The 13908-nt window shown below is 36.9% G+C and overlaps 1 protein-coding gene across 2 annotated transcripts; it reads left to right on the top strand.

Annotated features, from left to right (window-relative positions):
* Window positions 1-3748: 3748 nt before the first annotated feature.
* On the top strand, window positions 3749-12070 carry LOC128605580 (DNA replication complex GINS protein PSF1). 2 transcript variants are annotated; one of them, XM_053621178.1, is made up of 7 exons: window positions 3749-5065; window positions 9403-9467; window positions 9598-9696; window positions 9771-9861; window positions 10756-10872; window positions 11551-11625; window positions 11723-12070. In XM_053621178.1, exons 1-7 carry the CDS (start codon window positions 4991-4993, stop codon window positions 11789-11791), a joined length of 591 nt encoding a protein of 196 aa, XP_053477153.1. In that variant the 5' UTR covers window positions 3749-4990; the 3' UTR covers window positions 11792-12070. The 2 variants fall into 2 exon arrangements, with proteins under 2 accessions (XP_053477153.1, XP_053477154.1); XM_053621179.1 differs by having other exon boundaries at window positions 3750-4880.
* The last annotated feature ends 1838 nt before the right edge of the window (window positions 12071-13908 follow it).

Genomic DNA, 13908 nt, shown 5'->3' with positions numbered 1-13908 from the left:
AGTCTTCATTACAGATATTTATTTTGATTGCTTTTTCTTTGTTACCAGCCATTTATATTGTATCTGTTGAACTTTTTAGTTTATTTAAAAATTAAATTAAAAAAAACCCCAAATCTTTACATTTTGTTTACTGCACTAATAATATATATATATATATATATATATATATATATATATATATATATATATATATATATATATAGTCAGCCTAGTGCATACTATACATGCATCTTGCACCTTAAGTCTGAGAGAAATGTTATTTCACGTCACTGTGTACTGGATAATATGACTGTGATGACAATAAAGTAGGCTTGCCTGGTATACTGGTACTATGATAGTATTGCAATATCAAAGCTTCAAAATACCGCAGTGCCACTGTATTTTTCAAACAGTAGTATCATCAATATAGTAGTACTGTAAGTAATGTTGTATGTGCAGCAGTTAATACTATTTTTCGATAAAACAAAACATCTCACTGCTTTTGCAGAATACACAAAGGTTAATGACATTCATTTAACCTAAATTCTTTACCTTAAGCTTTAAAGATTTCCTGTTTACTAGTAAGCAAGCTTACACTAAGCTAACCATTTACTGTGTAAATACTAAAATTAGCCATGTTTGATAATAAGCAAGCTAACGTTATGCTAACTGCTGAGTGTATATAATAAAATTAGCCATATTTGCTAGTGAGCTAACATTGTGCTAACTGCTGTGTGTAAATACTAAAATTAGTTGTGTTTGTGAGTAAGCAAGCTAACGTTATGCAAACTTCTGTGCGTAAGTAATAAAATTAGCCGTGTTTGATAGTAAGCAAGCTAATGTTCCCAATTTTATGATTTTGTAATCAATCATCATCACTTTTATGATGAGATCATTTCCAAATTCAGTTATTTATTCCTAATGATGTGTCAATCTTAGTACTCTGAAGACAATTTAAATTTGCATAATTTCATAGTTCTAAGGAATAATAGATGAAATATGTGGCACATTGAATTAGCTGCTTGCCAATTGTACATATGGTTATTCTTTAGTTTTTCCAAAATTCTCAAAATTATATTTCATTCTCAATAATAAAGTATTCAGAGGAAAATTCAGTTAGTCTGTTTTCATTCGTATCTATGTATTTCTGGAGGTTTGGTTCATTTTGTAGATTTGAATTATGAATGAACACAATATTGCATGGTATCATGATATTACTTGGTACAATGATACTTCAGCTTGGTATAATATCAAAGATATGTTTATGGTATTGTGAAAACCCTACATTAAATATCTACTTGATTTGACTTTAACAATGGAGAAAGAAAGAAGTGAATGTGCAGTATAGCAGACTTAAAAAAGGACATTCCTCTGGACTACATTGTGCAACACTTACAAAAGCTTTTATTTAAGGATTTTTAAAATGATATGATGGGTTAGAATTTTTGCTTTTCAATTAAGCACTGTTGCACAAGCAAGTGTGATGTTGTATTGAATACCACCAAGGCTGTTTTCATGGCTGACTGTGAATGTGATATTGATTTTATACAACAGTGCTATAAACAAGAAATTACTATGGAGTAACTGAAATTTCAGACACAACATGGCTAATATTTTGGTTATTTTTGCTCCATCAACGAAAATCCTTCTTAAAGAAGCCACAGCTTTCAATGTAATGGACTACTGTTAGAATAGGACCGTTGTGTAAAAAAAATCAAAATTAAGTCTGACATCCTGACATCCTCTTCCAGAACCGCAAACTGTATGTGTTGCCACTCAATATTTTTTAAAAGTTTTTACGTGTATTGAAAAAGGCGGTCACTAATAAGTTGCTAAATGTGACTACAGAGGTTGTCGGGGAAGTTAAACATCATCACGCCAAACAGGAAAAAAACTTTAGAGATAAACTGGTTCAGGAATGCTGTGCAGAGTTTCCAAAAAATGTGGATTAAGATTCATCCACAGAGTAAATCTGAATTATGGAAAATGTTTTAAAATAAAGTTTGGAAAAGTTGTCGGAAGCTTGGTGATCGTGACATTGAAGTCGAGCGACCGTGGTGTAGTTCTCTTATAGAGTACTGTTAGATTTTTATTTCTGGCGATTGTATTTAGGCTTCAAACTTCATAAAAGTTGTTAACTTTGTTAAAGTGTGTTAATTTGTGAAAATTATCTTAATAGACAAAACGTGTTAGTATTGTAAACTTTTGTTGGTCACAGAGCTTATTTTTTGTGATAATCCAAAAGCCAATGGGAAAATCCTACTGGGTATTTTGTCGAGGGAACCATTGTGATGCCTATTTCCGGGTTCCTGGACAAAATGACGTCATCCCTGCATCACCCTATTGGCAGACTGTTCAATATGGTATGGAATACAGGAAAGATTCCACTAACATGGAAACAGGCAGTTATAGTTCCAATACTCAAACCTGGAAAAGACCCATCAGATCCAGCAACCTATAGACCCATAGCATTAAAGTCACAGTTAGGCAAAACTATGGAGAGGATGGTAACAGATAGATTAGATCACTATATAGAAGGTAAAGGGCTCCTTTCACCTTATCGGTCAGGATTTAGGTAGGCAGTGGAAAATGGTACCCCACAAGGCAGTGTATGTAGCCCAATACTGTTTAATATTATGATTAATGACATATTTGATCAGGTTGGAGAAAATATAGGAAAGTCGCTTTATGCGGATGATGGGGCACTCTGGGTTAGGATCGAAATATAGAATATTTAAGAAAGAAAATGTAACATGCAATAGGGAAAGTAGAACAGTGGGTAAATGAATGGGGATTTAAACGATCAATTTCAAAATCACAAGGTATATGTTTCTCTAAACATCATAAAATAGTACCACTTAAATTATATGGGCTAGATCTTGAACAGGTCAAGGCTTATTAGGAATGCTTTTTGATGAGAAGCTGACCTGGGGTCCGCATATTGATAAAATTAAAAACAAATGTAAACAGATTAATAATGGCCTGAGATGTCTGTCAGGGCGAGACTGGGGAGCAAGTAGGGCATCGCTCATAAATATATATCAGGCTCTTATGAGGGCCGCCTTTGATTATGGCTGCCTAGCATATATGTCGGCATCACAATCAAATCTTAAAAAGCTTGATGTGGAACAGGCACAAGCACTCCGGATATGTTCTAGTGCATTTAAATCATCACCAGTGACTGCATTACAGGTTGAGACAGGAGAGATGCCGTTGTATATCAGGAGGGTTAAGATCATGCTGGCATATTTGGTAAATCTAAAAGGGCATAGCAGTGTGCACCCCACGAAAGCCATCTTACAAGAATGCTCAGAGTTTTATAGGACTAACTTTAATAGCTTGGGATGGTTAGGAAATGCAAAGGCACAAAATGCAGGTCTCAGTCAGCTATAAGTAAGCCCCATTGTGGTGATATCAATTTTACCACCATTGAGATTCATAAAACCATCTGTAGATACATGATTACAACAAATATTAAAAGAGAATTCTAAAATAGCACCACAAGGGATAATAACTCAAAACTATATGGACCAATATCAGGATAAGTTACTCATATATACAGATGGGTCAAAACAGCCTGAGACAGGCCGCACTGGTGCGGCTTTTTTCATTCCCCGGTATGAAGTAGCAGTCAAAAAAAGGGAGACTGATCATTTATCAGTGTACACTGTAGAATTATTAGGAGTCCTTTGGCACTTGCAGTGGTTGAAAAAAAATCATGAGAGCCAAGATGTTGCTATAGCTTCTGACAGTCTATCAGCACTATCAAGCATACAGTCTGGGAAAACATCATGCAGACAAGACATTGTTTACCAAATACTTTATCTGCTTCTCATACTTCATGCTAAGGGGCTGAGTGTTTCCTTCTTCTGGGTTCCTGCACATGTAGGGATAGAAGGGAATGACATTGTGGATGTACTGGCAAAAAGATCGATAAAACATGAAACAGTTGTTATACAAGTACCATTAAGTAGAGCAGAGATCAAAACCATTATAAAGGGACACGCGCATAAAATATGGCAGGAATACTGGGACACAGCTGACACCGGACGACACCTATATACTATACAAAAACAAGTAGGCATGAGTGTGAGGCAGGGCAGAAACCCAAAGGAAGAGATGATAATTATGCGTCTTAGAATAGGTCATGCTGGCTTAAATCTAGCATTAAACAGAATAGGAAAACACCCCAGTGGTCTCTGCACACACTGTAGTACACAAGAGATGGTAAAACACATTCTGTTAGACTGCAAAAGGTATGAGGAGGAAAGAACTGAGCTAGAGATGCAGATTGGAAAACAAAACATGACACTAGTGAACTTGCTGGGGAAAACATCTGGGAAAATGCACCAACCCCTGATAGACTATCTAAAAAATACTGGGATAAGTGAGAGACTTTAGTAATCTGGTAGGAATATCTAGTATATCGTTATTTATCTCTTTATTTTCTTTTATTTATGTATTATTATTATTAGTTATTTTTATTTTATTTTTTTTTTCCTGCCAATCTACCGCCCACACTCCAGTCCAGTAGGTGGCGGTAATGCACCTTTAGTGGTTTGCCATTAAAACAAAAAGTAGAAGATCGCCCTATTGGCTGTTTGCTGCAAACGATATGGCTTTTGTGTGCACGCTGAGTAAACCTTGATCCAATGTTAAATCCGGGTTGACTAAGAAAGTTGATAACCAACGTTATGAAATCTGTTAACCCGGGTTGGATTTGTTTGGTTTTGTTAACTCAAAACTTACTCTGCAACTCTGAGTTTGTTCAGCTCGCTTGGTGAAACAGGTCTGCGGTCAGCTGTGTTTGCTTTATCCCGCTAGGCTTTCCGTACTTCTACGGTCACGTGGTGCAAACAACACATTCTGCCGCGAAAACTGGCTCTTCTCGTGCGCTCGCTGTACGTGTACTAATACGAGGTTTTATAACAAGAAAACATAACAGCACATCAGAGAACATATTTATTTGCTTGTTTTTTAGTGGATAAATTCGGCAAAGAGCTGCTTAATAATGTTTTGCGAAAAGGCAGTTGAACTTGTAAGGGAACTTCACCGGATGAGTGATGGCCAGTTACCTGCTTTTAACGTATGTACCTCGCTGTTATTATTTAACCTTTAGCTTCCTAACATCACCGCTGGCTTAGCAGGCATGACTGAGCACATGTTAACTAAATACGGACTTATCAACTACTAATGCAGCTACAACGTTTGTTTGTTTTTCAAGTTTTGCCCTAGCACATTACATTTCACCATGTAATTTCAAAAAGTGTGCAGCTCTAGTTTAAGGACTCATCGCAACCAAAAACTTCTAACCATTTCTCACTGGTAGCTAACAGTCCGCACAAGCCTTAGAGTTGCTGATGGCACCAAGTGTGTAACTCGCAGTGTGTCCCAAATTACATGCTATATACTTATAATATACATTCTACCGCAGTGTATGAGTTTTAAAAGGGTTGTGTTGTACTAACCGGAAGTATATACCGTTTCCCGGCCGAGGACAAATTTCGTGAAACACACGTAATGCGATGGCGCCAGCATGAGAGAAATTAACAAGCAGATTAAAAAAAAAAAAATGAACTGGTACATTTTACTGTTTACGATGATGTTTCCTTTTATGCACTCATCCACCGTCAGACGGAGGCGGATTTTGCTTTGCACATTTTAAAATCAACATTGTGGTTGTAGCTATGGATATAGCCCCTCCCCATCCTCTACATAAGGGAAGCTGCGACCGTTGAGCTCGGGAAGTGTCCATCATTCCACGCTTCGTTTTTTCGGTTGAATGAGTGCATCATCCGGGAACTTAAAGTGCACTTTGTTTTTCAGTGTGAACACACTAATCACACTATTCATACTACAAAATGGCGTAGAATAGTACAGTGGTTTTCAAAGTGGGGGCCGCCAGGGGGCGCCCGGGGGCCTCAACAATTTGGTGTGGAAAAAATATATATTTCATATATATATTTATATATTTCATATATATATATATATATATATATATATATATATATATATATATATATATATGAAAATTCTTCGCCGAAGCCCGAAACCGAATATAATGAAAAACTTGGCCGAAGACCGAACACGTTTTTTTCCCGCATTTTTTCCATTTATTTTGCCCTTTTTTTTCACCATTGCATAAAATAAATAGTCAAAATGTGCTTTTTACTATTTTGTCTTGCTTTTCAAAGAAAAAGTCAATTACAAAAACTACAGTTTCAAAATATTTATTTAACACCAACATTTTTTTTTTTCATTCCAGCAGGCGTAGGCTACCATCAATGCACAATATAACTTTAAATAAATAAATTAGTAAAATAAAAATATTTTGATGTGGTCATCTTTGAACCCCCCCTTGAATAGCCTATGTTAGGCCTATAACTGACTGCTGAAAGAATGTAACACTCTGTAGCCTACAACTAAAAAAGTGCATTAAAAAGTGCATTGAAGAGTGCAAAAAATGGTTCTAATCGGTTGTATACGGCTGATTATATTGGGGATATATACCGCTCGCGTCCCTGTACACCTCGCGGAGTATTATAGTAGATATAGTATAGTTAGATACGTTGTTAATGTTATGTTCCTTGATAGATTTAGTTAGTTTAAACTATAGATTAGTTAATTTAGTCCCTGCTGGTTTTTCCGCTCCCAGTCCATAGTACTAGTTCATGTTTCTTGTTTTGTGTTTCGACCCTGTTTTCTGTGACCGCGACTTTGATTCCTGCTTTGCCCTGTTTATGCCTGTTTGCCGATCGCCCGACCCTTTGCCTGTCTTGACTACGTTTTTTGGATTACAATTTGGATTTGTCTGCCTGCCCTTAAATAAATACGTCTTTACCTGCTTCCGTACTCTATTCCCTTACATTTCGCGACGTCACAGAATACTCCGGAACAGAAACAAACGCACGTGTCCAGAGAAAACAATGTCAAGGTTGTCAACATCCGAAGAGCATGCGCTCGCTGAGCACTCATGCACGCGCGTGCCCGCACCCTCTCATCTCTCGGTGCGCGCTGCCGGAAGTGGAGGTCGTGACATTCGCGCGTCTCACTCTGGTTGCTAGGCTATTTGGTCGCGTCATCAAACATGTCATTGTTCGGTCAAATTTATTCGGCCTTTTCGCTTATTTGGCCGAACACCGAAAGGGCTTTTTTGCTAATTTCGGCCGCCGAACATTCGGTGCATCCCTAATAAATAAATAAATAAATAAATAAATAAATATATAAATTCCCAATGTAATGTAAAGATGTAAGTGTAATTATTAATACAAAAAGGCGGATATATTCAGAAGTCTGTATTTTTAATGTGTTTTAAAGACATCTTGCAAGAAGGGGGCCTTGGTCTAATGTTAATGCCATTTGGGGGCATTTCAGTGGAAAGTAGCTACTGCATTCAATCTGCCTGAAGCCACACACTAATTTACATATTTATTGAATCATCATGATTGTCACTTTATGAAACTCGGTATGGAGTTTCTTTGTGATTGATGCTGTTAAAAAAAATCTTGATTTTGCTGCAGCTTTTCCCCCCTACAATTTGCCATACAATTTGCTGAGTCTTTTTGTAGAAAACTACTTGAATTAGCAAAATTGCAGTGATTGTTGGTAAATGACAGCTGTATTCATGTTCGACACAAATCAAAGAAGGCTTTGGCTGAATGTGAGTGATGACATTACATGATGTGTCTTTTTGTATGAATAATTGCCAGCTCCTCTGAATATTAAGGCATTTGCTTGATTTTGCGTTCATTTCTGTGATCGCAAAATCCTGGAGGGACTGACTACCCAGTCATGGGTATCTATAAGCTCAAAATTTTGTGACAAACGTTTCTTGACTCAAACAACTGTGGGACAAACAGTGTTAATCAGTGACTATGTTTACATGGACAGCAATAATCTAATTATTGACCTTATTCTGAAGAAGACAATATTGTGATTAAGGTGTTTACATGAGTCGCTTTTAGAATATTCCTTTCATGCTCCTGTTTTACATGTTATAGAACATAGATCAATTAACGGCACACGTCATTACGTCCCCACGCCACGCCGTCCAACGTTACCTCCAGAATTTCACGTATCGACATACAGTTCGTCTTCGTTATGGTACCATATATAGTTTTGGGTGTTTTTATTTTTAATTTCAGAAAAGCTTCAAGTGCAGTTAATTATTTCTCATGCTATACGTGAAAATAGACGACTGCTTGTAGCCGTGGGCTGCGTCCGAAACCACATACTTACCTACTTTATATTGTTTATAAAGACATGTATTTAACCTAATTATATAGTAGGTAAGTACATGGTTTCGGACGCAGCCGTGTTCTCTTGTTTGTCGTCAAACGGTTGAGCACTGCCGTGTGTGTATGTGTCCTGTCGCAAAATGCGGTAAAAAATCCCACACAACGTTAATAGTGTGATTGTTAAATTTCCAAGTATCTCAGGAATCTCACATTATGTCTTCAGATCTCCGTCAGCCCTTTCAGCCTGTTTTACAATTACTTCTATTAACTTTTAGTTTTGTGCTTAGAAAGCGTGGTTTTCCTCAGAGCGTTTCAGATCGATCTGGGGAGTATAAGATGAACACACACTGACACATGCATGCTCACAGAGACATTCCATTTTATTCATGTAAAACAGAAGTATTTATACACGTTGATAACAACAGTGCATGGACGGTTTCTACTGGTGCAGGTGCCAGACAGTTAGACAAAACACACAGCACACAGGGTCCTACTACAAAATAAGTCTACTACAATAAAGATGGCAGGTGTTCAGCTTATTCAAAGAGGTAATTAAATGTGTACATTCATCATAGTTTTTTGATAGCACAGAGACACACAAACAGAAACTATAACCCAGTATTCCCCGTATCCAAGGTGTCTTAGTTGCAGTTTATAATATAAGAGTACATTATATAAGAGAATTTCCTTTCAGTGATTAAGGTGTGTACATGTCTGTAATGCACAATGATAACGCGACTAAAACAGAAATACTCCACATGTCTTAATTCGATTTGGGTTTACTTTGAGTATGACTTTAGTCGAATTAAGGTCATCAAAATTGCTGTTTACATGGTAGTTTCTTAAACAGAGTATTGTCTTAATCGGGTTAATATTGGATTATTGTTGTCCATGTAAACGCACTGAGTGATTGGACGTTGGGAACAATGGGTCTTGAAGTGCAACTCAGTTAGTTGAGGAAACCTGCTCTCTTAACTCATGTAACCAGCTCTGATGTGCAGCTGTGCTGTGAGCTGGAGAGCCCTATCCAGTTCAGGACAGTGATGAATTCACAAAGTTAAAGTGGTAACACTGAATGCGATTAAGTCTTTAGGACTGACCCAAATTAGCGCACCTTGTGGAATAAATTGTGGTTTAAGCTTGTCTCAATGCACACTTAATCAACTCAAGAGTCATGTCTCAACAGGAGGATGGAATTCGACAAGTGCTTGAAGAAATGAAAGCTTTATACGAGCAAAACCAAAGTGATGTGTAAGAATTTAACCATATTCTCATATTATAGCAACTATTCATAGCTCTCCAACAAACAGTTTCTCATGATCTAAAATAGCACCACAGTCTTGCGTTTGACGTTGCTTCTCTTCTTAATTTTTATTGAAAGGAATGAAGCCAAGACTGAGGGCAAAACTGAACTAATACCAACCATCAAGTTTCGTCACTGCTGCTTGTTGAGGAACCAGCGCTGTACTGCAGCCTACCTGTAAGTCATTTACCTTAACATCCTGTATATCCAAACTCATGATTTCCTCTTACCCACCTCTCCTGTTTCTGCAGTTATGACCGGCTCCTGCGAATCCGTGCTCTCAGATGGGAGTATGGAAGTGTGTTGCCCACAACAATTCGGTTCCACATGTGTGCAGAGGAGGTGTGATACATTTTTAATACTAGTAGTATCAGGGTTGTATCCCAGTACTTTAGTCAATGTCTCCTACATCTGTTAACTCACGTTCCCAACCCTGGTCCTGGTGTACCCCCTGTCCTACTCATATTAGTGTTTTCTCTGCTCCCAACACACCTGATCCAATTAATCAGGTGATGACCTTGATGAGTTAGTATGGATGACTTGGAGCAAGGAAAACATAAACATGCTGGACAGGGAATAGTCCAGGACCAGGGTTGGGAACCTGTGTGTTAACTCATTAGCTGAAAATTGATCTAATGCATCAATTCTTCAAATGTGATCAGAGGAATAAAAATAAAGGTAGGCTGGTTGGTGGGAGGTAAAGAGTACTGTACTGGGGGATGGAGAAGTATTGTACTGGAAAAAAAGAATACTAAGTGTATAATATGAAATTAAAAAACAAGGGCTATAAACGAAAACTCTTGGCTCTCAGATGTGCTTGTATATTAATAAAATATGCTCAGGTGTGTAGAGTGGTGTAAATGCTAGAACATCAACTTAAACATTGATTTAGTCATAGGATGTACAAGTACATTAATGTTCTGATTGAAGTTAATTTGGTCATCACACTGTGTATATTCAGATCCATTATGGCCAGTGACTGGCAATACAGTTGTGAAACAAGTCATCAATAATCGACATCACTTTAAAGTAGGGATGTCTCATTTGGCAAATATGTTTACTGCTGAATCTTCTCATCACCCCATTATTGCATTCCTCACATCCTAAGTGAAAACATAAGGTAGAGATGCAAGGAGGACGAAGAGGCACAATTAAAGAAATCAGGAACACCCCGGGTTTGTTCCTGATTTTCCTGTTTTGAACTTTGGATAATTGCTTTTTTCAATCACCTGCTAGTTGGAGTGGTTTAATCAGTACAAGAAGTCACTGGCCACATATATGAGGTCACTTGGAGGAGAGGAGGGTCTGGACATAACACAAGACATGAAACCCCCTAAGAGCCTGTATATTGAGGTGAGTTATGTAAGGGATCATCCACAGCTAAAAGTGTACATTACACGATGCTGGAGGCAACCAGCTGATGCAAAGCGGAGCGTTAAAATAGTGTAACGCACACCTAGCCTTGGATGATCCCGCTTATACCAGATAAATCTGTCATTGATGTTTACAGTGCAAAATTTGACTGATAGGATAAAATTATTAGTTTCTTTATATATGGGTCATTAAATCTAGAATTCTGCCTGCTCTAAATCATACACAGAGACAAAGTAGTATGATAAGATTAGATTTATTTGAATGAATTATAATAAATAGTTATTAGAGAGAGAGAGAGAGAGAGCGATTGTGTGTGTGTGTGAATTGACCCGTGTTTGTACCGCATCTCTATTAATGAAGAGCTGTGAGTTGAACTACTGTATGCAACTGTAACTGCATGTTACTATGGTTACAATTGTTTATAGGCAGCACATTAACTTAGAGAGGTGATTAAACTGACTGGAACTATCTGTGCATTCAGTGGTTTTAACACACACCTTCCAGCCAATCAGGATGGAGTATTTAGATAGAACATGGTAGAAGTATCAAATAAATGTGAGTCATGGCTGTAATAAACATGTTTCAGATCATGCCTTCATAATTACTACACACTGCTGGTGTTGATCCACCTTTCTCCTCTTCCCTGTCTCTTTTCAGGTGCGCTGCTTGAAAGATCACGGGGAGTTTGAAATCGATGATGGAACAGTTATTCTCTTAAAGAAGAATAGCCAGGTATTAAGACTGATCTTACATTTGTTAATTCATATATCTTTAAAAAGTCAGATTACGTGTTTCCCGTTGCATTTACACACCACTCTTGTCTTCACAGCATTTTCTGCCCCGATGGAAGTGTGAGCAGCTGATTCGGCAGGGAGTACTGGAGCACGTCATTTCTTAACATGACCTTTTTGTGGGTTTTGATAGTTAATAACTATAAATTAACATTTGTGTCTGTCAATTACATGAATTTCAATAATTCAAAGAATTTATCAAAGCAGTGTCCAGGTGTTTTGCTGCATGAAATTTTACTGTCAAACTGTACAGTGATTTCATGTGTACATCATCTATATCACACTGCTGCTATGGCTTAAGCAGGTCCATTTTTCTTTTTTGAATAAATGCTGTGAAGGTGATGATACAGTTGAGAATAATCAATAAAATTACAGCTTTTGCAAAACTGTCAGCACAATTTATGAACATCACAGTGGATTGAACAGTAGTGCAGCATGATTGTGCAAATTTAAGGACAGCCTGTGTATCAAAAAATGTACATGTGAAGAATACTGTGCTTTGAATTGATACTTCTAAATAGTCAAACACCTTTCAAATGTTTTTTTCTATTTAGAATGAATATTTACCATATACAGTCCATAATGTTTAGACATTAGTCCATAATTTGGACATTTTCACTTAGGGGTGTACTCACTTTTGTTGCTAGCGGTTTAGACATTAATGGCTGTGTGTTGAGTTATTTTGAGGGGACAGCAAATTTACACTGTTACACAAGCTGTACACTCACTACTTTACATTGTAGCAAAGTGTCATTTCTTCAGTCTTGTCACATAAAAAGATATAATCAAATATGTGAGGGGTGTACTCACTTTTGTGCGATACTGTGTATTATTATGGGCTACACTGGTGAATAAATAACCAAAGGCAGGCCTACAGTGGCATTCATAATATACAGTATAAATATTATACAAATTTATAAAACATACTTGTGTTTGCCTTGCTTGTTAATGTTTAATACTTATAGACTATAGCTCAAATTAAAGATGCAAGATAAATAAAGGATAAAGATTGATATAAACTCCCAGTGTTAAATAAGACACATAGGTTAAATGTTACAGCACATACCATAAGCATAAATAAGAGTAAATAAACCAGTCAAGAGAGTGCAAAACAGACCAACCATATTAAATATTATAAATTATACTGCTTTCTGTGTATTTAAAACTCTTGATGGTGTGCATCATTCCGTTCACAGTTTCATAACTAGTGATACTCATCACTGTGTTTTATATAGAAAGGTGAGGTGGCTTTTTCCCAGTGTAAGAAGAGATGTCCATGGGTACCTGTTTATTTATAAAGCCATTCTGCATAAATTGCCTCCATACAGTATATCACCTCAGTGTTACAGTGAAAGGTCAGTAATGCCTATTATACCCCATACAAGACCTAATGCTCAGTGTAGCTTGATGAAGTTTATCCTGACCTGGGGAGAGGTCTGTTGTCAGCAGTGGTTCCCAAAGTGGAGCCTGAGGATCCCCAGGGGTCTGTGAAGCATAATCAGGGATTTTTTTTTTTAGTTTAGTTTAGTTTAGTTACAGAGGTGGAAATCACAAATCACTATAATAATAATAATAATAATAATAATAATAATAATAATATATGTAGTAATGTATAGCTATTATATTTATTATTGAGTTTTTATAGTTACAAGCCCATTTGGCTGGTCCCTTGAATTGAATACCTCAGTTACTCAAAAACAAGTAGGCCTATAAATAATGTTCATTTGTAAAACATCCAATTGAACATTGTAATTCCATATTTGGATAAAATCTATTCACACATATCAGCTGTACACCTGTACCAACATGACAGATCAGCGTTCTTCAAATCTGTCCCTCAAGGTCCTAGGCTCATCATAAGTAGAGATATTGAGGTTTCCGTAAACAGCTGTATAGCCAAATTTTGTTATGTGCCATGACACAAAGAAGGCCATTATAATTAAGTTAAAAAAATACATAGAGGTAATCACTCAAAAAATTTAATTAGGTCAAGCAACCTGTATTGGACAACTTGAGATGGAATGACCCATAAATCTGTGGATAGGAGGTCTGTGGAATATATATTTTTTCTGTTAAATGTGTACCTAGGTACAAGTTTAATATTTAATTACAAACTTACAGTGGTGTGCATGTACCTCATTCTAAATGAAAGCACTCTCCACATGTTTCCATAGATTTAAATCTGTACAGGCATTTCCACACTCATGCTATTTTCAACCAGGAT

Source organism: Ictalurus furcatus, chromosome 3, assembly GCF_023375685.1.
Source record: "Ictalurus furcatus strain D&B chromosome 3, Billie_1.0, whole genome shotgun sequence".
Lineage (NCBI taxonomy): Eukaryota > Metazoa > Chordata > Actinopteri > Siluriformes > Ictaluridae > Ictalurus > Ictalurus furcatus.
Note: the sequence above shows the minus strand (reverse complement) of the source record. Positions and strands in the feature narration are given on the sequence as shown.